General features: G+C 38.3%; 1 protein-coding gene across 2 annotated transcripts; it reads right to left on the reverse strand.

Annotated features, from left to right (window-relative positions):
- ugp2b (UDP-glucose pyrophosphorylase 2b) lies at positions 1 to 25,840 on the reverse strand. 2 transcript variants are annotated; one of them, XM_081394137.1, is made up of 10 exons: positions 25,395 to 25,840; positions 19,428 to 19,561; positions 17,643 to 17,750; positions 8,414 to 8,599; positions 6,748 to 6,881; positions 4,564 to 4,861; positions 4,101 to 4,298; positions 1,099 to 1,341; positions 773 to 877; positions 1 to 689 (listed from the first exon to the last, which is right to left on the reverse strand). In XM_081394137.1, exons 1-10 carry the CDS (start codon positions 25,636 to 25,638, stop codon positions 582 to 584), a joined length of 1,758 nt encoding a protein of 585 aa, XP_081250263.1. In that variant the 5' UTR covers positions 25,639 to 25,840; the 3' UTR covers positions 1 to 581. The 2 variants fall into 2 exon arrangements, with proteins under 2 accessions (XP_081250263.1, XP_081250264.1); XM_081394138.1 differs by having other exon boundaries at positions 2 to 689; positions 24,536 to 25,397.
- Positions 25,841 to 26,401: the final 561 nt, after the last annotated feature.

Consider the following 26,401-nt stretch of genomic DNA (forward strand, 5'->3'; position numbering starts at 1 on the left):
TCTGTTACATATTGCACTTTATTTAGTTCCATAGAACTTTCAGGATCTAGAACAGGTTCTAGAACACAAAGACGGAACCATCAACCTTCACTGTCGCAGAACGCTTATTGCTTTGCACTTTTTATTTCACATTTTTGAGCACGTAGAACAGAGGACGCTGACCCTGAAGGATCAGTTTGCGATGCCATAGATACAACGATAGAAATACTTCATTCTCAGGGTAAAAAACAAAAACTAATCACAATAAAAAGACTTGTGTTACACATTGAATTTGAGAACCACTAAAGGAAAAACACACACATACTACTACAAAACTAATGTCTCTGGAATGATGTGGAAGATGTATGGTGTCTGTGGTGCTGTGTGTGTGCTGTGTTCAGCACCATTGATGGAGGCTCTGAGAGTGGCAGGTGTTGGTTGGTCATGTGATTTGGCATCCGGGTCACTACACAGATGTGCTGTCTTTTATTTTCCATCATGGAATGTTGATTCTGTCTCCGTGGTTGGTTATGATGATGAGGACATTGGCAGGTGTGGATCAGTCACGTGATTCTGCATCCAGGTCACATAACACAAAGGCTTCAGTGGTCCAGGATCCGAAGGTTTCCGGACACTATTTTGTTTTCCAGCATAGAGCCAGCCGGAATGTCGATTCGGTCTCCATGGTTGGCTATGATAATGACTGTTCCCTGGAGAGGAGAGGAATAATCAGACTGTGCAACATCCTGCAAAAACGTCTGATTGCAGAATTTAAGATGTTCCTTACTATTACCTTCAGTGAGACGTGCTTTCCGAAGGTCACATCACCAGACACCGTCAGGTGATCCAGCTCTAGCATGTCTGGAATGCTCTCGAATCGTGAGATATATTCCTGAACCTGAAAGACAAGAGAGAACTGGATCAAGGCTTGCTAAGTATTAGTTGAGAGTGATTGTTCTTTAGAGAAACAAAAGCTGAGATCATGCTGAGATTTCTGCCTGGCAGACTTGGTAATGTCACATTGGTAATGTGATCGTGCCTACACACTGTGTAGTGTGAGATGAACACCATGTGTTTTGAATGGATCATTTGTTGTGAATGCTTCATTAGGTGCGGTACCTTGGTAAAAGAGCTGCCCAGTTTGACGTGAGGAGTTGTCGGAAACTCGCGCCTCTCGCTCATGGTCAGAGACCCTGCCTCCAGGCTGTACAGATTGGACATAACCAGTAGGAGGTCAGATGTGGTTTTGACAGGCAAGAAGCGGCTGCGAGGCACGTTAATGCCCAAGGCATTATCAAAGCACTTGATGGCTGCACCCACCGCAGTCTCTAGCTGAATGACATTCAGACCCCCGTCTATAGTCTGAGAGAGAAAGAGAAGGATTTTAAACAACAGTTTTGTTATTCTCTAAAAAACTGTCAAGCAAATTAATTATTTGTACATCACACAGTCGCCATAAATTAGTTTAAACTTAAATTTAATAATAATCTTAAACCATTATATTTATATGCAGGTTTAAAAAAAACAACAAAAAACCCTCAAATTTTCAGTGTAGTCTAATACCCCACTGTGTGACCTAAAATTATTTTTAAACCTTAAACGGATTATTGAAAAAGAAAATAAAACTGTAGGGTGGGGACTTGGTTGTATCCATTAATCGAACTAAATGAGTGGAGAAGTCGAGCATACATCACCAGTTGTCACTCCAGTTATGACATTTTCATTAAAAAAAATTACATTGTGAAAAATAAAACATATACATGGATGAATCATTCACAATAAGATAGATAGCATGAATTTAGAAAACAGGTAGGGTGAATTTTCATTTCAAGTTCATATTCATGTTATTTGTCAAGTAACCATGTAAATGGCGGTGAGGAAGTGAGAGGTATCACTGCAAGCACTGTGAAGGCAATCTTGGTATCACACAGGCAGAAAAAGCGTAAGGTTGACAGGGACAGACGTGGGTGGGGATTGGATGTAAAGAAATCTAGAACAGACTCTATCTATATTAGAACAGACTTCTGCCGGGCCTCGGGGGAGAAATTGTGCTACAATACGAAGCTCTGCTGAAATGTGTACTACTTCACAAAGACACACTTAATTGGTTATCTAAATGAGCACATATCATAGAATTCTATTGATTTTATAGAATGCAAATTATAACTATTACACACTACCCACTTTGCATTAACCAGACGCAAACCTCTTCTGTCTTAACCAGCTTCATGTGTGGAGAGACAAATTACTTGTCACTTGTAAACTGGAAATTCTGCATTGCGTTTGGTTTGGGCACAGTGATAGTGAAAATGCTATTTTATGTATCAGTAGTTTTTCCAATTGATGAGGTTCCTGTATGTCCTCAAAACAAAAAGAGTTTTTTTTGCTCACTTCTAAAAAATTTGTCCCCAAAGTATAACTATATAAACTGACACACACAAAAACACTCGTCTTATGGTTACCTTTCAATTCTTTAGTTTCCTGTGATACACTGAGAACAGAAAACCCAGAAGAAATTGTTTATAAATGTACTTTTTAATGTCAGTTGTAAAACCCTCCATAAAATCCCCTGATCACACTCTGAAGCCTCGGCTCAAACTAGATCCCAAATGATTCTCCACTCAAATCAGATATTGGATATGGTATAAAACAGACGCTCAAACACAGTCTCCACAACATTAGCTTGTTAAAGTGCTTGTGTAAAGAATAGACTGTTAAATAAAGATGGACAGTGCATCTCTGCTTCCTTCCACTGTAAAAAAATGCAAAAGGCAAAATATCCCAGAAACAGTCATTGCAGATTTTCATTCGGAGCCCGAGTCTGCGCTGTAATGATCCGAAGGTGGACCCGCGCAGTATGAAGGTCCTGCTCATACTTCTGCTTCCTCAAACTCAATCACAAGCCCAGCTGTTAATCATGACGTTACACCCCGTTTTTATAGCATCAAATATCTAACTAAACCCCAACTTATTAGAAAAATTAACACTAAAAATGACAGAAACCATCTTAGCAAAAAATTAATTGAAGTGTAATTGGATTTTTACTTTGGGTCGCGTGACTCGCGTCCCATTCGATTATATGGAGAGGGCGGGGCTTATGACCTATACTTCAGCCAGTCACCAGGGGGCGATCAAAATGCTTTGACTTTACTTTTCAGGACGTTTCACACTTGATGTAAAGCAGGGGTGTCCAAACTTGTGCTGGAGGGCTACTGTCCTGCAGAGTTTAGCTCCAACTTTCCTCAACACACCTGTCTGGAAGTTTCTAGTATGCCTAGTGAGACCTTGATTAGCTGGTTCAGGTGTGTTTAATTTGGAATTGGAGCTGAACTCTGCAGGACAGTGTGGCCCTCTAGGAGCAGGACTGGTCACCGCTGGTGTAAAGGGTTTTGTAAGTGGGTTTGATTCAGAAGTGAACACTCTGCAAAGGAGACTGCTGAAGCGCAGTGTTACAGGGTCCCATGTGGCCTGATAAATTAATTATGGTCTCACCTAGGGTTTCAGAAGCGGTAGTGTAAAGAAGAGGAAGACCAGGGAAATAAAACAGAGGTTTCTGGTGCATAGCTAGAAATCGTGCTTTACAACAAAATCAAGAGTGACTGTTGGGAGAAAGGAAGACTTGACAAGGGAAATTAAAACTTCAAAATAAAAAACCCCCAGAAATTCAAGTGTCTGGTCTAATAGCCGTTCAAATAATCCTTTCATTATCATTACAATAATTTATGCATTTGGCAGACACTTTTGAGTAGCAGCACAGTCCGAATAAAAAAAGTCACATGTAACCATGTCAATTACAATGAATTGGCCAAACCCAATTTAAATTCTATTTGATTGTAAGGGGTGGTTTAAACCGTTTCTAATTAATTCGATAGGACATGTAAACACTTGATCTGATTTTGAACTGGAACTGGATTTGAAATAAAATCCAATGCACATAAACGCGCACATCTACCTGATCACTTATTTAGCGTTCATGTAAACAATATGTTCAGATTCATCAATCAAACTGATTTAATTCCAACTGAAAGAAAAAGTGTCTATGTAGATAAAAGACTTGTAACATCCTGATTTCCCACACAAGCTGCGGTTCCTGAAAGTTTTTACAATTAGAGTTTTCCTACCTTAGGGTTTACTATGATTTCCATGTCCATGGCATTCTGTTCCTGTAGTCTCTGTATGGCAGATAGGGAGATCCACAGGTTGTTGGTGTTGAAGATCTTAAACTTGGTCACTGATTTGAATTCATCAACATGAGCCTTGGGAACCTGGGCGATCTCCAGCAACCGAAGCTTACCATCATACTGAATGAGCGTACCTCCCTAGACAACAAAAACATGCAACATTCAAAGAAAATACAACAAATATAAGCCTCGTTCCCCACAAATAAACCTCATTTATATACATGCATGAACAAATCTTTTACTCAAGCCAATGAATGTAAATGTAAAACCCTACCGAAGTAAATGCAAATTATTGAATTGCTTGGACAAAAGAAAATATATCTGTTCTGAGAATTTCTTGTTACCCAAGTCACGCTGTTGTTTTGTACTACTGTACGATATCACTCAAGTAATATTCTCTCACCTTCACATCTGCTCTGGTCTTGTCAGTGACCTCCATGATAAACTCACAGCGTTTGCCATTTGGCTGGCTCACCAGGTGATTCAATATACACAAGTCTACCGTTGCGCCCAGGTTATCGATGTTGGAGACAAAAATATACTCCTTCCCTTCAGCGATGAGCTGCTCCAACAGACCAGAGTTATAAAAGCTGGCGTAAATGTCACCATGACCAGGTGGATACCACACATCTGCATTCTCTCCGGTCATACCCATGTCCGTAGCGACCGGCAACAAAGACTCCTTATTTATCCGTGGATACCTGCAAAATTCAGAGAAAGAAGTCTGAGTTTCTAATATAGATTTGTAATACTGAGCATCGGACTTTAGTTTAAAACTAAAAAGTTACTAAAATGACTAAAACTGAAATAAAAATATATTTAAAGCCAAATATATATAGAAGAAATGACAAAAGCACATAGCAAAATTACTAAGTAAAATAAAAACTGGAAAATATGAAAATAAAAGATAATTCTAAATATTAAGAAATACTATACAAATAATTCTAAAACAAAACTAGTCCATACTATGAAAATGATCATCACTATCATGTCAAAACTTTATTTCTGCATCATCACTAAAAACCACAAGTCATAAAATAGATCAGATGCATAGATAAAATAGATGCAAACACACACATAGTGTCAAAAAGTGTTTTCTCTTTACAGAAAGAAAAAACGAGCCTTATTTATGATTATAAGCACAAAAAATACACTGCTTTGCTTATGCAAATGTATTCTCAGAGGGGCTCTAAAATCTTCTCTGGCTCCTGCATTTCAGGCTTATTCAGGTCAAATGAAGCCAGGGAAAACATCTGACGTTTTATGTAGCCTTCATCCTCCTCCTCTTCCTTTCATCACATTGTCTATTCCACAAGCTTCAGCTTCAACCGGGACTGAGTATGTGCTGTCTTTTAGCACTGTATTCTAAATAGCATATTTAACCGTATCCCACAAGTGTCTGTTGTTAGCTTTGAGATACATTTTAACTCTGACAAGTCCATTAAATATTAACGTATCCCTATTATGGCTTAGAAACCTCATCAATCTTTAACTTTTTTTTTTACAAAACTTAAGCAGGCTAAGGGTCAGCAGCATGCATTATGAAGGTGAAGAAATTCAGCTTTTTCATCCTGCGCTAAAACCTGAATGACAAAATGTGTTTTTGTTAGATGTGTGTGGTAATGCGATGTCATCAGCTGAGTGGTATTTTGTGCTCAAACAACATAAATATCATATTATTCATGTGTATATATCTGTGGTTTGTGTTTAGTTAGCTATACTCTGAATACTTGCTATGAGAAGTCAGATAAATCTTGAAAAACCTTTCTTTCCTAGATATAAAAACTATGAATAAATGTTGTTGCATGCCCATCCAAACCGAGGGGTCAAGAGCCCCATCAAAGTTTTTTTCTTTTTTCCAAAAGGATTTGAATGCAGCTTCCAAAAGACAAAAATGTATATTTTTACATTTGGTCAACCCTTTGAAGTGTATGATCACACTAGTGTGATTAGAACGCTCAGTGCATCACGTGATCAACTTCTAAATTTAAATCTGCGTTCGCGCTTTAGCTGAACCAGAGACGGACTGTTTAGTGTTTTCAATCATATAATGGTAATTTTATTTTTCTGACATTTAAATACAGATAAGTACTAGCAAAAACACATGTATAGTTTGTAAAACTTTGGAGCAAAAAAGCGTGTGGGTGGTTGGGGGAATCAGTCCAAAATTTTACAAAATACATATATTTTGTTTCCTTACGTTAAATTGACTTTTACTAATCGACCAAACTCAGCGTACTGATGGAAGACTTAGGTTTGCAGGACTCCAAAGAACAGCCTCTGATTCACAAAATGCGCTGAGATAAGGTTCACTTTGCCTTGCGGTGTCAGTGTTTATATGCTTTGTTTGTTTCTGTAAGCTACAAAATACGTTGAAGACTGAACTCCCCACCCAAGTGGTGCCCTCTCAAAAATATGCATTACATCCCTGAATAAATGAAACATATTTCTATTTTAAAAATTATATTTTTAGGTTTAGGTTTGTATTATTATAATTAGCTTTATTTAAAAATAAATGTAAGACTATTTTATGTCAGGTAAATACGTGTGTGTGTGTGTGTGTGGGGGGGGATGGGGGGGTAAATACCTGCTCTGGTTGAAAGTGTGTATCTTGACCCTGTGGTGCGTGTATTTCTGTAAGATCTTCTTGGTGTCTTCATCCGTATTGAAAGAGTTCATTAGCACCAGTGGAACATCAGCGTTATATTTTTTATTCAAATGCTGAAGAGACCAAAGAAAAAAAAAATTACTATCTAATCTCTGCAGTTACACTGTTGTGATGAACATGGTCAATAATTGATCAGAACAGAAGTATTATGTGAACTGGCTAATATCAACAGAACTGCAATAAACACAGTATAGAAAAAAGATGCCTATTTTTGGAGCAAAATTTAAGCCAAGTCCTAGACACCAGTTTCAGCAGTAATTATTTACATATTCATATAAATTAACAGAAACCCTTTACTAAAAAGACACAAGTGTCCAAATAAATGCAGATGCCTTTCAACATAGCACAAACATACATAAACTATCTTGTGAAAGTTTAGTCACACCATAAAAAGTTTAAAACTTTATTTGAATTTTTTTTACAATCATACTAGGGGACAAATACCTTCCACTAATTGAAGAATTACCCACAAACCCAAACAATTTCCCTGTATTAATGGTACCTATCCAAATAACTACAAAGTTTAAAAAAAAAATATGCATCATGCTCTTTTAGAAACTGTTGGATGTGTTGACAGATTTTAGGTCCTTTTCCTGTAATGAATGTATGCCCATAAGTCCAAGCCAAAGAGAAGCCAAATGTTATAAACTGGCCTAAGGGCTTGCTAAAAGCCTGCCAAGCACAGACGACAGCCTGCATTTCTGTGGGAGAAGGACAGATTACCTATTTACATGTACTAATAGGCCTTATTCAGTGAGCAGGATATCTGACGACATGAGGCAGGTAAATGGTCTGCCGAAGAGACACTGAGCTGAGTGTTCTTCAGCGAGGGCGTCCCACAGGGCTCAGTATTCTGCCCCTATCTTTTTCCCTCTTGCCCAGAACACAGCCCTCTCTGTTTTGGTTTCCCTAAGTTCTCTTTCATGCACACTACCTACAGTCCATGGCACTGAGAAAAATAACCAGCACAGAGCCTGTTTCTCCTGGTGTAAAATGCTTGCTCTGTATAAATGATGGAATGTGCCTGTGTTTTACAGCTGTAGATGAGGAGAGCAAGAGAAGGGAAGACAGAGGAACATATGTTTGTGATTTAAGACTTATGGGTGGAGGTCTATTTGCTCACTTTCAAATCTCTCAGACAGCTGCTGCTTTTTCCACAGCTGGAGTGATTTATATTTCTTTGGGTTCAAATCTGAGAATCTCTCCTATTTGAAATACATTTACAAGAGACAATAATTGAACGTTGTCCTCTACGGATAAAAACAAAAAAGGATATTAGAAAGACATTATCTTGCAAAATGTGCAATGAAAAAATGCATAGAATTGTAGCAATTGTTTTTTTTTAACCAAAAACTGATTGCATAATAAAATGCAAATTATATACAGTAGAGAGGTAATTTTCTATTTTATGGAAACAAATAAACTAGACATGTTTAAACCAAGGGCTCGATGTTTGGCTTGTTAGCATGGCCACTTTAGCCCCTGCTGAACAACTGTCATTGAGATGAATCGGAAGATATCATAGACCTCCATGGATTAAACTATTAAACACAGTACTGCAAGCTGTCAGTGTCATGTGACAAACCTCGATCTGTTGGACGGTCAGATCCAGGAAGGTATTCTCGTTACGGACACTAATCAGGCTCTTGGGCCCTTTGCAGCCCATGCTGGTTCCCAGACCTCCATTCAGCTTCACAACCACCAGCTTATTCAGACTGTCCGCTATGTTGTCTGGTATACCCTTCACCTTAATCTTATCGTATGGCTGGATCTGAAACAAAGACAAGAAAGAGAAACAACTGTCAGTCAGGGCATACAGTCGTGCTCAAAAGTTTAAACACCCCTTACAGAATCTGCTAAATGTTAATTATTTTAACAAAATAAGAAGGATCATACAAAATGCATATTGTATTTTTATTTAGTACTGTCCTGAATAAGATATTTAATATATATATATATATGTAGCTACTGTGTGTTTATTCAAATAAAAACATTATTCATCATGTATTTTCAATTCCTAATGGTTCTTCTACAAACTGTGAGGACAGTCTGCCCATGAAGATTCAGAAACATTGCTGTAGAATGACAGGTAGAGTTGATTCTTTGACTTTATCAAAGAATGTTAAATTAAAATTCACTTTTATCACACAGTGTGCTCCATTTTATTGTATCAGTTGGTAATAACATGATACGTAATTATTGCCATATTCATATACCATAGTATTCATATGTTAATCCGATGAATTCCAAAGAATACCATTTGCTGTTTTGTAATTTGGTTCATTGTTTTGATTGGCTTGGTTAATTCCACTCTGTGCAATGAAACTAGGTCATACACAACCTTGTAGTTAAAAGCATCTACTCTGTATTGACTGCATTTTTACAATGCTTTTTTATGGCCTATAAACAAAAAATAAATAAATAAAGCACGCACATTCATTATCACATCTGTTAATACTCCTGGATTAAAATCATTCAGTAACAGCAGTGATGAATGTGACTTAAAATGTGAAAGAAAATATTCAGTAGTATTACAGAGAGAGAGAGAAATAATAATTCTGTATACACATAACTTTTATAACATAACTCTTCTGAAAGCATTCAACACACTTTTTGCACTTAAAAAATAGCACTTACAATTGCACTAGTGCTGTACTACTTGCACAAATTCGATATAGTAACATTACTTGTATTACATTACTTTCTGTTTAATGCTTCTGGTTGTATCTCACTAAAAGGGTTTGCTAAATTAACAAATGTAAGTGATTTTTATCTGCCTCTCTACCACGATTGTGTCCACCTGCTTATTGTTCTGTTAGTCTATGGGCCTTATTCATGAAACATGAGCAGAACAAATTTCTGTGTAAATCATACATACAAATTATTTTTTTTTTAAACTGTAGCAATTAATTTAGTGTATAATATACATATGAACAGATTTACGATTTAGACCGAAAATTGTTCTGCTCATGTTTCATGAATAACACCCAATGTCCTTAAACTCTGATCAGGCATTGTTATTGTTGTGGTAATATGGATTAAGTCTTATTTTTCAAGTTTTTAGTGTGTTCTCAGTCTTAAGCAGCATTTAAATCCTTACTTTTGAGACCGAAATTCAAGACAAACACACACATAGTATATTCTTAGTGCATACTACATAATACAGCTGAGGTGGAATAATTGGGCCAACAAAAGGCACATGACTAAACCCGAATCCAATTCTAAACCGCTCTGACACCACTTCCCCCAATGTCCTAAACGAAACCTGTCTGATTGAATTAACTAACCAGTTATCAAGAGAACAACAGGAATTTCTAAGAAAAGAAAGTATGAGAGACCTGAACTTCAAAACAACGTGACGTGTTCTGGCGGCCATATTGGTATTCCCTACCGACAGCCAAAACCTTGACCTAAAATTATGCGATTTGCAGCTTATCAGTGGGACTTTTCTGGCAGGATAAGCAATATATAGAAATCGTTAAGATTTCGACACAGGTAACTGACCTAACACAAAATAGATTTATGTATGTAGCCTAATTATCCAGGAAATATTAAGCTTGAACATATATGGGATTGTTATCAGAAACTTATTTAAATATATTCAATAAATATTACAATACATACTATACTATACTATACTACACTATACTATACAAATATTACAAGCCTCTACTACTATATTGCACTATATTGTATTAAAAGTAAGTTGCTGCCTTAAATTAAGTATAATCAACTTGGATTTTTAAGTAATTTCAACTTAAATTACATTAAACAATTAAAAAAATGAGTAAAAAAATAAATTGCTTAACTTATTTTGATGAGATAAAGCAATGTAAAACCCTATGTTGTCAAAACTTATTTATCTTCTTTTTTTTTTTTTACTGTGAAGGTTTTACCTTATCTTGCTCAGAGTGACATAAAGCTTCATGTCTTTAAATCCATACGCAGTCAGCTCTATTTCTCAGAATATGCTGTGAAGCGTGTATATTATTTCCTGGCTTTTTGTTGACCAACGTCTACTTCAGACTCTTAGAGAACTTGTTAAAAAGCCACAGGTCAGCTCAAATTCTATGGCTTTGCATATGAATTAAGTGTTATTTGTATAGATTGTTAAGTCGTTATCTTTACTGATTCAAAATACATGCTGTTATTGAAAACACTGTTGAATCATTTACATTTTCTGTATGAATAAAAACAACATTATATAACACAACATAATTACATAACCACAGTGAATTACTGTACATGGCGAATTAAGTTGTATGCGCATGCCTTACAAAGCATATTCAGATTTCAGAAGAATCATTTTGACATTTGTAATACAAATCTTGAGGTGTCTTGTCCATCAGCTGATCTGATATTCGCTACTGTAATGAAGATTAATGTAACTTTTAATAAGCAGGGGAAATTCCTAACTTAAAAAAAAAAAAAAAAAACATTTAAATGTTTATGATGTTTTCTTTGTAAGGGAGACTTCAGATATAAAAACGCTGACTCATTAGGTAGTTTTATCATTAAAATCAGATGATTTCCAATTAATTCACTAGAGTGTGAGAGAATACTACGGAATACCAACGTGGGGCGAGGCGGCTTCACTTTTTGACGTCATGAGCAATCCAGTCATTTCTGTGTATATAAAGTAGATCAGTGGTTGAGTCAGATTAATTGTTGTTTCTGGTTTAGCCACATTCCATTTGCTCTACACTCAAACCTGTTCACACATTCACAATCATATACACACACACGGATAATAAAACCTCACAGCTCCCACAGCGTCACAAGACCAGAATCTAATTCGCACCGTCAGAAAGTCTGTTTGCATCATAAGCACATTAGAAGAGCTTCTTCCGTCTTGCAGAAAGAGAGGCTGATGAACAACTACAGTGCTTAAAGGTTCACAGAAGTAATAAGGCATTTGACGATAAACATTACCTTAAGATCATCAATCTGTGCGCAGTGCGTTTTTAAATGTGGAGTAATTACTGTGGTGAATTAAGGCAGGAAGACTTGAACTAGACTCATTCAAACAGGAAGGATAACATTCCCTTTGGTTTGCTTCCTCTCATGCAAATTATGAAACAGACTTGCAGGATAGTTCCTGCATTTAGGAATCCTTTGCTGACGCAGTGCTCAACAATAATGATGAGTTCAGCCAGTTCAGCCAGTTCAGCATTCTACAGTGCTATGCATAAGTTTAGACACCCATGCTAAAGTTGACTAAAAAGAGGAATAAAAAAATCATCTTTTGGAAATTGAACTTAATGCCTTAATTAAAAAAATTAGTCAAAATCCAACCTTCAAGGACACCAATTTTCTTTGTGAATGAATAATGTATCGTAAATAAATAAATGTTCTTCCTTAAAATACAGGGTGCATAAGTTTGGACACCCCTATGTTAAATTCCCATAGAGGCAGGCAGATTTTTATTTTTATTTTATTTATTTTTTTTTTTTTTTAGGATACTATGCATCCTGATAAAGTTCCCTTGGCCTTTGGAATTAAAATAGCCCCACATCATCACATAGCCTTCACCATACCTAGAGATTGGCATGGGGTACTTTCCATAAGATCATCTCTCAATGCAAATCAAACTAGCTATTAGGCTAACTGAAATAAAACCATGCCAATCTCTAGGTATGGTGAAGGCTATGTGATGATGTGGGGCTATTTTAATTCCAAAGGCAAAGGGAACTTTATCAGGATGCATAGTATCCTAAATATATATATTTTTTTAAATACTTACAAATAAAAATCTGCCTGCCTCTATGGGAATTTAACATAGGGGTGTCCAAACTTATGCACCCTGTATTTTAAGGAAGATTATTTATTTATTTACGATACATTATTCATTCACAAAGAAAATTGGGGTCCTTAAAGGTTGGATTTTTCCTAATTTTTTAAATTAAGGCATGAAGTTCAGTTTCCAAAAGATGATTTTTTATTCCTCTTTTTAGTCAACTTTAGTATGGGTGTCTAAACTTATGCATAGCACTGTAAATACTCCTTACCTTTGTTTATTATGTGTTTTTATGTCTTGCAAACAGGAATGTGTTTTTATGAAGTATCGAACACAGTTGTTGCTACTTTAGCTGATGTAAATCTGTCAACAAAGTAAAGTTATTTAGTTGATACAAGAAAAGGTCTTGTGATCATCTTGGAAATATCAGAAAAATGATAAATTAATCATGTTTTTATTGTACTGCATGTCATCATTTTCTGCATAAGTGTTTGAATTGATAGCTGTTAAAAAAGGTAAATATTATAAAAATATAATCATAATTTTATGTAATAAATAAAATGTATAAAAAAATATATTTAAATTTAAAATGTGCATTAAAATGCAACAGTTGAGCTTATTTGAACTGAGATTGGGTGGGAAATATCATGATGAACTCAACATCAAATCAGGGTAAAGATTTCTGGGTAAAAGTTCCAGTGACTTGATGTTTTTACACCACAAACAAGTCAATCAGCAACTTATCTTGGGTATAATTTATCTAATGGGATGACATTGGTCATTATTACAGCACACATAAGGCATGGTGTTGCAGGATCCATAGGGCAAGTTCTGGCAACGACTGGTTATCCTTTAAACAGCCAGCAGATGTTTAACGGAGAAGGAGTTTTTTGGGCAAAGACAGTTTCATAAGGACATGTCACAATGACAGAAAATACTGCAGTACATAGAGCCCTTCCCTCAGTTCCTCATCCAAAACCAAACATATTGCAGTAATTTCTCCAACAACCTCACCTTCTCCAAATATCCTTAAATAGATATGCAAACGCACATACATGTAACGATCAACTTTATAGTCAGGTCCCAAAATAGATAAATAGCCCTGGATAAGATGCAGTAGGCATTTTTGAGGAAAAGTACTTCAAGTGTTGTTTCTATATGATTTTTAGGTGCTGAATCCATTTCTGCCGTATAACAAGTTGTAAACATCACTGTTTTGGCATAAACAATAAAAACAAAATGGCTGCCAAAAAAAAAAAGTTTTAATGCATTTGTTGCAGTTTAAACATTAAACATTAGAACTAAAACTATGCATTCTCAGAATATTTAAACATGTAAACAATGAAAAAACAACATTAACATGAAAGGGATAGTTTTTAATGGCTGCTGGAATTATGCCAAGGTACACTGGGAAGCATATATCAGTGGAAATATGCAATTATGCCCAGCCCGAAGGGGGGGACTTGGAATACACATGACCCGAGGGGGCTGCATATTGAGAATCACTGGGGTGTCCAGCTGCAGGTGGAATATTTCAAACCCAGGGGTGGCAAGGTAGCTTGCCGAGGGAAAGACACATGCTCAGAGAGGCTTACAGTGGACTACACACGTGGGGGTTGCCCAGAGGCCGTGTTAGGTGTCGCCCAGCCTGCAGATCTACATATGTCTGTTGGCGAGGCGCCATGCGCTAGAGCCCAAGAGGATGCCACACTCCGGGTGGAGCAGGCCGTCACATCAAGGGGGCATGGTCGACCTTGCTGCTGGTAAGCCAAAGCAATGGTGTCCACTATCCAGTGAGACAACCTTTGCTTGGAGAGAGCCTTTCCCTTCAGCTTCCCACCATGACAGACAAAGAGCTGGTCTGAAGTCCTGAAACAATGCATCCTGTCTATGTAAGTATGGAGGGTGCGTACTGGACAGAGCTGTGCCAAGGCTGGGTCTGCGTCCTCCAAGGGCAGCGCTTGCAGGTTCACCACCTGGTCTCGAAAGGGTGTGGTGGGAACCTTGGGCACATATCCAGGCCGGGGTCTCAGGATCACGTAAGAGTTAGCCGGTCCAAATTCCAGGCACGCTTCGTCACCCGAAAATGCCTGCAGGTCCCCTACCCTCTTGATGGAGGCCAATGCAACCAGGAGCACTGTTTTCATTGACAGGAACTTAAGCTCCACTGATTGCAAAGGCTCAAAGGGAGCACTCTGCAGGGCAGTTAAAACCACAGAGAGGTCCAAAGAGGGAACGAGAGGAGGGCGAGGAGGATTCAGTCTCCTCGCTCCTCTCAGGAAACTGATGATCAGGTCGTGCTTTCCAATGCACTTACCATCAACTGCATCATGATGTGTGGCAATGGCGGCACCATACACTTTCAGGGTGGAGGGAGACAACCTTCGCTCCAACCCTTCTTGCAAGAAGGAAAGCACGACACTGATCGGGCCTTTCGTGGGTTCTTTAAGTTTAGAAGAACACCAGTTGACAAAGAGGTTCCACTTCAACGCATAGGCATGTCTCGTGGACGATGCTCTAGTCTAGCGGAAGTGATGGTAGCCACCACCGCTGGTGGTAGGGTACTCAAACCTGCCTCGTCCCATCCAGGAACCACACATGGAGGTTTCAAAGATCGGGACGAGGGTGCCATAGGGTGCCCCGTCCCTGAGAAAGCAGGTTCTTTCTCAGAGGAATTGGCCAGGGAGGTGCTGTCGCGAAGAGTACTAGTTCTTGGAACCAGGTGCGGTTGAGCCAATACGGGGCAACCAAAATTACCTGCTCCTCGTCCTCCCTGATCTTGCGCAAAGTCTACGTAAGAAGGCTCACTGGGGGAAAACGCATACTTGCAGAGGCCCCGCGGCCAGCTGTGCGCCAGTGCATCCGTGCCGAGCGTGCCCTCGGTCAGGGAATAAAACAGGTCGCAGTGGCAAGAGTCGTGGGAGGCAAACAGATCTACCTGTGCGTCCCCGAACTGATCCCAAATCAGATGAACCGACTGGGGATGGAGTCCCCATTCTCCAGCGAGAGGCCGAAACCGAGACATATCAGCTGCACGGTTCAGGTCTCCCGGGATATAAATGGCTCGAAGCGACCTCAGATGCTTCTGACTCAATATGAGGAGGTGGCAGGCGAGTTGCGACATACGGCGGGAGCGCAGACCACCTTGTCGGTTGATGTATGCTACTGTGGCGGTATTGTCTGATCGGACTAATACGTGCTGACCCCTGAGCAACGCACAGAAGCAGTGCAGGGTGAGACGTACAGCCAGCAACTCGAGGCAATTGACATGCCAAAGGCGCTGGGGTCTTGTCCAGGAGCCTGCGGCAGCATGTCCATTGCACATGACGCCCTAGCCCATTATGGAGGCATCTGTTGATACAACAACATGCCAGGAAACTCGTTCTATGGGCACTCCAGCCCATAGAAAACTGAGGTTCGTCCACGGGGTGAAGGTCTGAAGGCAGTCACTGGGACTCGGAGCGTGCCTTGTTGCCATGCCCACCTCGGGACTTGATCGCGAAGCCAAAGCTGAAGCGGTCTCATATGAAGCAAGACGAGCGACGTTACTGCGGCTGCGGATGCCATATGCCCCAGGAGCCTCTGAAATAGTTTCAGTGGAAACGCACTCTTGCCCTCGAACTGACGAAGGCAAATTAGCAGTGACTGCGCGCGCACGCACATGGCGACCGAGTCGATTTCCATACCGAGAAAAGAGATCCTCTGCACGGAGCAGAGTTTGCTCTTCTCCCAGTTGACTCGAAGGCCCAGACAAGCTAGGTGCCGCAGCACTAGGTCCCTGTGTTCGCAAACCTTGTCTCGAGAGTGAGCTAGGATCAGCCAGTCGTCGAGAGGAACAAGGGCTGCCTCGACAACCTTTGTGAAGACGCGAAGAGACAGGGCTAGCCCGAAAGGGGGAACCGCGCACTGGTATGCCTGCCCCTCGAATTATATATATATATATATATATATACTGGTATGCCTCATTTGCATATGTAAACATGACATTTCAGAAAACTTGTAATACAAAAAATGTCTGTCTCTATGTAAGTGAAAAACTGGAAAGGTTTTATGGTGATATCTATAACTTAAAATTTTTACCCTATCCACCTGTAGTGTTTTGGCTTTGAATAATGCACCTATTGTTTCAATGACAATTACAAGAAAATGGGACCCTTATTTCAATGTTATACGATGGATCCTTATTCAGGAGACATTGAACTTTCTAAAAATGTGGTATAACAACTTTTCCTCAAAAATGCCTACAGGGTTACACAATCTTGAAGATTCGGACCTGACTATTACTTTTTGAGTCTGAAAGGAGCTTGGTTTTAATTCTTGTCTTGTATGTGCACTCAAAACAGGAATTTCTGGAGTGATGTATTTAATATCCTGTTCAGATAAACTTGCTATATGCTGCAGACTATAGCATCAAACATTTCACAAGCAGTTTCATAGTATAGCCTGCATGTGATTCCTTCCTTGTGGAGCTAAAAGGCTTGCGTGTGGGTTTCTGGCTCTTCCAGAGCATTGCATAATCATCACAGACCCAGAGGAAAGCAGACCGACACTGGATTCTTTATGTGAAACACAAACACACACAGCCAAATCAAATTAGGAGACACTTTTGTTCGCTGTTTGTCTTTCTTACACCCCCCTTGCCCACAAACACAAATCAATGTCGAAGCTTTATTTTTAATTTTCCTTGCACACACACAGTCATTCACTATGTCTATCTACAGGCTAATACTTTAACTCTAACTGGACCCAAAGTCTTTGGATACTTATGTATTTAAGTGTATGAATGGCATAAAAATTAATTCATGCTGGAATGTGGGAAGCTTTTAATCATAGATGGCTAATTCCCAGAGCCTGAGGCGATACTAACGGCAACACATGAGACTCAAAGCAGAGGCTCTGAGTGCCGTTCACCTCTCGGTTTTAATACTTGAAGTGTGTATAGACATACTAGGCTTGACTTTCTCTGCATATTCAGCTTATAGGTCTACAATCAAAGTAACAAAATGTGGGCTAAATTAAGAATCCAAGCGAGTGTAAGAAATAGGCTTGTGTACGATCAATCACTTGGTTATCTTACCGAGTCCTCAGGGGGCCTGTTGATTTTTGGCCACTCTACTGAAGGTCCCTTCACCTGCAGAAATCGGTGGAATATCTTCCTAAAGCCTTCAAAGTCCTTCTTAGACACCTGGGGAAGAGAGCAGGCAAAAAAAAAAAGTTATTGAGGACTGTCCTTCCTGTTTTCTCCTTCTGAGAAACAAATACTTAAAACTCAACCTATTTTGGCAGATGATGCCACTATAGGCCAATCAAAGAATGAACAATGCATTAACCCCCATAACCAGGCCATAACCTTTATTGACATTAGACACTGAGAGATATTTTCAGAATAGTGGTGAGTCAAAAGGCATTTCTCAATCATTCAGTACTTAAACTTTTACATTTGCCTTTAAATTTAAGGACATCAGCATTTTACCGCTTCTCATTTACTAAAGTAAATGGGTGACGTCATGCATTGCTAAACTGAATTGTAGGTTTCGTTGCCCTGCGACACTGCCGTTGCTAGCTCAGTAAACATTTACATTTTGAAATACATTTTAAATATTTATATAGTTATACATATTGTGAACTATTATTACAATTTAAAACATATTACTGTTTTTTCTACAAACGCAGCCTTGGTGAGCATAGGAGACTTATTTCATAAACATTAAAAGAATCTTACCGACCCCAAACTTTTGAGCTGTAGTATATATAAATAATATTATACGGGCAACACTTTACTGTTTGATTAATAATAGACAGCAATAGGTCTATTAGAATGTATTTCACTGGAAGGTCTAATTAACTGATCTAATATTTAAACACATATCCCATTTCCGTCCCACCTGTTTTGTTTGTTAATATGTTTACATAAATTCCAATGCATTTTGAACAGGAAGTACATTAGATTTGATTTGATTCACAGAGCGCGCACACAAATACGTTTGTAAGAGTCAAAAGCAGCTGCCTGCGAATCAGAAAACACTACTGATGACAGACTGGTTTTATTATTATTTTTCAAGAATCAATTTGGTACTGTACCAAAAGTACCAGTGCTTTTGATATCCCTACTTAAAAGGCAACTATAAGGTTTACAACTGTAAACTGATGACTTAACTTATCATACTTTATTTGAACTAGCAGGGTGTGGGTTTTAATACGTCATTTGCCAGTAAATGTTTGGGTGGATTATGGGAGTCTGTGTGTTACGGAGAGGGAGGGGTGACACAAGCGGTCAGCGTGTGTCATGATGATGACGGCTGAGTCTGATTATTACCATATGGTGCTGAGGAAACACTGGGGTGAATCGCCAAACACCTCAGAGTTTTACTATCTGACGTGCTCAAATGAACTCTACTAACTGAGAATTTCAGTGTAGCTAAAGAAAGAAAAATGAAAGCATGGTAAAAGATGAACAGAAGGAAGTGTGTAGGGGCTGAAGAAATGCCAGAGAGAAGATGCATCATGATGAAGCCAGTCTCATGGTGAGACTAATTAAACATCAGCTCAGCAGTGCAATGAAATCTCTCCCGTCATACTGGCACGTCATTCATCAGCTACAGCACTCAGACGGCACCCAAAGAGGTTTCCTCTCATTTCTCATCTTTGCTCCCTTGTCATTTCTAAATGCACTAAAACTGTGAGAAATTATGATTTCTACTTTTAATTAAAAGCGCACTCACTTGAGATAAAAACTCCAGTCATATCAGTAGCCTAATAAAACAGGTTTTATTTAACATGGAGCAGGTTGGCTCTTAGTCTGACATGTTGAGGTCACATAACCAGCCAAATACCAAATACTTTTTGTAAGCTTGTATCTCACCTCAGCGTCTGCACCTTTGGCCGTGCTTAAGAGTTTCTCCAGCTCAACATGCATAGAGCTCTCCAGCTGCTGTCGCATCACTTCCTGAAACTGAGCCATCCCGTAGAAGTTGCTTGGTAACTCTTTACTCAGACCTACAATTGAAACCACACACTTTAATGTTAAAGTTTTTCACATCATTTTAATGACTTGTGATGAGTCGTACCAATAAAAAATACAGTTGGTGTGTTGTTCAAACTTTAAATACAGTTCCTTAATAAATCTTTTAAATAAAATGATTTGTGATCAATCTTATTTGCAGTGATAATATGTCCATATGATAAGGAAGTTGGCAGCTTTTATTGATAATTGTACATACCACTCCCTTACTTCTGGCCCAAAATGAAAATACCAGAAGGCATGAAAGCACAGATACAGTATGTGAAACATCAAGAGCATTTAAAGAATGTAAAACACACATCATCAATGGGCTCTGGGTTAATTTCCTGTATTGGCCATTAACACTGACTACTGTAAGGTGTGACTCAAGACTTCCCTGTTCTACCACAAATACAGCCCTTTATCCTTGAGAGAAAGGGGACAATAGAGAGGTTAAACCACATTATGTTTGATTAGGTTTATTCAATAATAGATCCTGAGCTTGAGGTAGCGGCCTTCCAACTCTGATTACCTTTAGCTTTTAGACATCAGCTGTTATATCTGTCATGTTCAAGTGTGCTACCTTCTACACTACATTTCCTGCTACCTGACTGAATCCCGCTTTACCACATTTCATCTGTATATAGAGCTGGTAAGTCCCGCCCCTTCCGCTAACCCCACTGGACCGCTAGGTTGAAAAATCGTCAATGCAAGTGAATGGGAGAAAATAATTATTTTCTGGTCCCGTTTGAATTGTGCCATGAATGTGAACATATGTTGTCTGTGAATTTTTTATATAATTTTTCGTGTAAAGAATTCTACAATTTAGCGGGTAGAAGTTTGATACGGTTAGACTTTGTGTGAGAGCACTTTGTGGACTACAACTCTCGACGCGTTTGAAACGTCACCACCACTAGCACACGGACTAGCTCACGGATCCCGCTAAACATGGCTGTGTCTTTGGTGCACTTCACCGCCTTCTTTCAGGGAGAGGACAAAATCGTTGAGGTTGGCGAAAACCACGGGTAAGTCATCTTTATGGGGTGACGTCACATAGGCGACATGTAGTCTTTCTCGTTATGTCTTTTCCACAACTGCTAGCCGAAGAATCATACCATATACTGTCAAACTCGTAACATGAAAAGTTATATAAAAAATTCACAGACAACATATGTTCACATTCATGGCACAATTCAAACGGGACCAGAAAATAATTATTTTCTCCCATTCACTTGCATTGACGATTTTTCAACCTAGAGGTCCAGTGGGGGTTTTACGGATGGGCGGGACTTACCAGCTCTATACACCCAATCTAATTAATTCGTCTGCCATTGTGCCAAAATAGGCTTTATGCTGAATGTCACATGAACAAACATGCATCCGCTTGTCAAAGAAAGCCTGGCTAGTTATTTTTATTGTTGCCGTTTTAATCTATTTAAATATCTAAATGTTAGTGAGAAGAAAAAAAGAAAAAAACTTTTAGATATCAATCTGCATATGTGACGGATATCGGTTATGCTCATCTTTGCTTGCTCCTTTGAAGGCATCTTGAGCTTTATATTTAACATAGCACATACAAAAGACTTGAACTAGTCCAGAAGCAATGAAGTTTGTTGCGCATAACCCCCAATAATTATCTTCTCACATACTGCCTGGCATGTGACATCTAACTTCTACAACAGCCTCTAAGTGACATTGTCAGCCAGCGCATTAAATAAGAGACCATTTCTGTATTTCTCAGGATTAGTATTTCTGCTTTTGTATGCTGAAAACACTCAGCGAAACAAAGTGTATGTCACAATACGATACATGGCTCACGATACAGCAATTCTACGATAATCAATATATTATTGCTAGACAATCCTATAATGATACATCACAATATCTGTCTAACTATAAAAACAAAATACCAGTGAAAAGGTTAAGTGCAGGTTTTCTCTCTTTATTCAAGTCCAAACTGTTAGAAAACAGCACAAAACGTTTTTCAGTCTGTAAATTAAATTGAACATTTTAAGTAAATACATTTTTTTCAGTGAGATCAGAGTGATTGAATGCACTTTACTTTTACTAGGCATTTCTGGTATATTACTTACTCTTTGTCAATTTTGTCTATCCCATCAATGGTATAAAAGCCAAAGTGGGTCCAGACTTAGGACTTAAACGTGGTTGGGGCATCTATTATTTTACTCACACTGCTGTCCACCATCCTGTTTAAAACCTCTTTTTCTTAAGCTCGTTAACTTATGTTCCTGTTTCCCTCAATCATGTGTTGAGGGCCACCTCGAGAAGCCATGACGTAGTGACGCTGGGAAATCTATTTAGAACGGCTTATTTTATTATTTAAATATCGATATTTGGTGCCAGCATATCGATTCTCGTATCGCATGGAGAAAGACAACGATATGTTGCCCTATCGATATTACTGACTAGTATTTATACTGTAGCGCCAGTCAAACTGAATAGTTGTGATTTGCTATTCTTTCATTTGCTTCGGCATTTATGGGGTTAATTCGTTGTATTATCAGATATTGAAGAAAGTATGTAGAGCTTTTGTTATTGTTTTGATACACTGTAATCCTGAATAAAATTATTTAAAACGACACTGCAAATGATAATGATCATTTTTAATTTTATCGAAAAGGATGAACAATGAGAACAACATTGACAAATAATTCCTAATTCCGTTTACATGAAACACTGAAGTCATCCTTTGTCAATTATAACTGTGGTAACTCGAAATACTCGAAATACTCAAAATGCAAAAGTTAAAACTGTGACCCAATCATAGCAGTGGGCGTTTACTTCCAAGTCTTGCAAGCGGCACACCTATCAAAATGGAGTGTTCGAAAGAGAGGGTCAAAAACAGGATAGAAAACAGCTTATTGCTTCTAAATTAGGCTGTAAAAAAATCTTCATAACATTATAAGTGGACCTCAGAGAACATTCTCATTTTTTTTTTTTACAAAATGCAGTTCATGGCCCCTTTAAAGAAGACAGTGACAATGCAAAATCAGCTAACAGGATGAGCAGGGGTTATTTTGCATTAATAACTGGCTGACTGTACATTATTTCACGTACACAGCTACTTACCAAATAAATAAAAAAAAGGACAATAAATAAGCTCCAATGTCATAAAGAATGACAATGGAGGGATGCATACTACCAATACTCTGGGGGGATTTTGTAAAGGTACTCTGTAAAACGGATAACTTGAAAATTGCCATAAACAAATGATTGTACCAACACATCAATAGTTCATCTCACCTTCACAGCAAAGCAAACATGAAAGATAACTAGAGTGCTCAGCTATTTAGAGCCATTAACTTCATTATCATCAAATGTGCTCTGCATGGGTCAAAGTGCAGCCACGCACGGCACTGTACATCCAGAGGTCCAAAAGTCTAAAGCCGGGTGCACACTGTGCAATTTATATTGTCCTTTATGATTATTCCTTGTCAGACTGTACGAACATGTACACACTGTAGTAAGTGTCATTAAGGTCATACTATACGACAATGAAGACGTGTTAAAAATGGACCCACACAAGAAAAGTCGTCTGGAGTTTTACATCAATCAATGACACGTTTGGTGACAGTGGGCTGCATTTACATGTGAGATAGAAATGCTGGCTACAAAGAAATCTCCGACGTTGATTTTGGTCATGGCTAACAAAGACAATTTGACTCCTTTTAGGACTGTGAGTCAAATCTTCTGACACTGCCAGAATTTTGTCGGAGGTAAAATTTGATCGCAGTGGTCATTAATTGGCTGTCGGTGAGCAAGTCAAACTAACGATCAAAGACTTCAGACTTTAGCCTATGATCAGAGGAATCCTTTTAGGATTTGCAAAATTTGTCTCAGACGGCCAAATCATGGCCAAAATCAAACAGTGTGTACCCTGGCTTAAACAACTAGAGAAAATGCTTCATGCTTTTATTAAAAATAATTTGATTGAAAATGTACAATTGTATGTCACTCTTTTGACTGTAGCACTCAAGCTCAAACTGATAATCTAGTATGATTTGATAATGATTTAAAGTAAGAACATCTGATCATCTGTACAAAAGAATCATCATCAGCAAGTGACAGTAAAGTCATTTATAATGTTTCAAAATATTTCTATTGCAAATAAACACTGTTCTTTTAAATGTTCTATTCGTCAAATAATCCTGAAAAAAGTATCATGGTTTCCACAAAAATATTGTCTTCAAAATGTATAAGAAATGTTTCTTGAGCACCAAATCAGCATATTGTGAAGACTGGAGTAATGGCTGCTGAAAGTACAACTTTGCCATCAGATTGATACATTACATTTTCAATATATTAAAATATAAAGTTATTTTAATAATAATAATAATGAGTGATAATAAGAGACTATTATATATAAAAAATATTAAAAAATCTTATTGACCCCAAACTCTTGGTAGCCTATACTGTAAGTCATTATGTTTCTTAGTATTATATATTTTAATTCCTAAAGCTTCTTCATTTCAAGATTTAAATTAGTAGGCTACTGTCCATCCGAAACACTGTTGAACGCAGACAGTCAGAAGACTTAACTCAGCAACTCCTATAATTATGTTTAATGTAAAATATCTTTAAATTAGGCACTTTCAGGCCAAATGAATAGCTGTCAGAGAACCAGACCTCTAACAGCACAACCAAAGCGAGGAATGGACCGACAGTCTGGAAAGGTCAAAAGTCTATGAAATGCCCTCCATAAACGCTTTAATTTCTGCAGAGCCAGATTTCTAGAGCAACTTTTTCCAGTCAACATTGACTGAAGGGTCCATTCAGCTCTCACTCTCATCAGGATTCAACTGACAGCTTTTACATGGTGCGGTAACATCCAGTTGATCACTAGCATCATCTAATTAATCAAGATATATCGGGAAAACCGATACAAACTTAAAAGTACTTTATAAGTACAAAAAAAGGAAAAAGAAAACAGGATTAATTAATGATCTTACCTTCAACGTAAAGCGACATAGTGCTACAGTATCTGTCCTCTAAACTCAATGAAATGCAGTTCGGTTCAATATCACAACAAAAACAATCCTGTTTTTTCTGTCATGGGAAGAAGCAACATAGATACCGTCCAGTCGGGATGTGACGCTTATTGGTATTAATAATAATAATAATAATAATAAGACAGAAGGTCAGCTGATCGATTCTCTCATTCTGTTCACGAGCGCTTTCCTGTCGTCCACCGTTCACACACTCTCTTTCTCTGTCTCTCTCTGTCTCTCTCTCCTCCCACTGACTATCAAGTAACGCAGGGTGAATAAACGACTGCCTCCTTGACCTTTACTCGCGCGCGCGTTTATTGCTCAAAGGAGACGATATTAAAATGTGAAGTAATTATGTGTATCTCTGTGTGTGTAAATATAGGAATTGCATTTATGCTCAGCCCCTTTCGGTCAGTCATTATTTAACACGTCACATTATTCCAGTCGCACTTCCTCGATCACATCCTCCCGGCTGTCTTAAGATCATTTTAAAGATATTTGGGCCAGATTTGTAAAGTTTAGGGGGTAAAGGACGAAACATTTTTATATCACTATATTCTATACTAAGAAATGAGTTGTTAGAAGCTGCAATTGTATCATTTATCATGGACTTGACGCGTTATTGCAGTATTTTACTCGGCAATCACAGAGCAGTGATGCTCTCTCTACGCATAAACCCATAGCAGACGCTTGACGTTATCATTGCAACGAAAAAATGTCGACTTTTAGATTTTTCTTAGGAACACGGTAGAGGTGGTTCCACGGCGTTAAAGTATTGTGATTGCAAAGCGAATGTGAAAGTAGATTTGAAGCGTCTTACTCTGAAGGCTGAAGGATGCTGTCGGGGAGCTGCTGAAGGTTGTTCCGGAACAGCAACGTGTGTTTCCCTCTCTCTGACCAACCAACCAACTTTCTTCTCTCAGAAACAGCAGTGCGGGGTCACTGAAACACTGCGGAAGTGTTTCACCAAAAACATTGTTTAAAAACATCCTGAATATCATACGTTGAATACAGTTAAATAAAAAAAAAACTGCTTTGAAACGCTTATGTACGCCACTTGTCATCCATTTATTAATTTGATCATTTTCGGTAATTATTGTGATTTATCCTAGTCACCCAGTCTTGATGAATTGTGATATGGAAAAATGTATCAGTTCACACTTTAATTTTACATTTATAGATGCAACGGAACAGCGCGGGTTCTTTTAATTTATTAAGTAAACAAATGCAAGTTATTTATTACCAGCGTTAATGTGTTGCAAAGGAAACAAAATGTAAACTCGCAGTAACCAATGAAAGCACTGCATTTCAGTACGGCGAATCTCATTGGCCGACTTCAGTCGGGCACCATGTTGCCATGTCCGCATACAATAAGCGACTTTAGGGTTGCTGCTTAATAACTAATTCACTTATAAATATGAGCTCTGTCGCGGGTTTAGATTTTTTCTTATCCGTAGAATACAGTCACGCTTTTGGGATTTCTAGTGCTTGGTCACCTTCCTTACTTCCAAACATCACCTACCTTACTTATCGAAAAGACAGCAAATTTTGGATTGTTTTTCTATCGAGATTAGATTTGGCAACACAGTCGAGAAGGCCACGTCTGCAATCTCACACCAATGACCTTGCCGTACAGAACGTTTAACTCTCCTTTCATACAGAATGTAATGTGTCAGAGAACAAGTACAATATTTAGTTTTTCTAATATTTCTAAGTGAGGTCAAGAACACAAAAAGTATACTGACTCTTAACACTACAATACTGATAATACAGTGGTCATAATATAACAGATATTGAGCACCAATTCAGTGTAAATGGCAGTATGCA

Source organism: Scardinius erythrophthalmus (assembly GCF_964197995.2).
Source record: "Scardinius erythrophthalmus genome assembly, chromosome: 19".
NCBI lineage: Eukaryota > Metazoa > Chordata > Actinopteri > Cypriniformes > Leuciscidae > Scardinius > Scardinius erythrophthalmus.

Coding starts and splice junctions, on each gene's coding strand:
- ugp2b (XM_081394137.1), bottom strand. CDS start 25,638: ATGACAAGTGGCGTACATAAGCGTTTCAAAGCAGTTTTTTTTTTATTT. Junction 19,562..25,394: donor AGCATCCTTCAGCCTTCAGA/GTAAGACGCTTC, acceptor TTTCAATTGTAG/GTCTGAGTAAAGAGTTACCA. Junction 878..1,098: donor TGGGCAGCTCTTTTACCAAG/GTACCGCACCTA, acceptor CTTGTCTTTCAG/GTTCAGGAATATATCTCACG.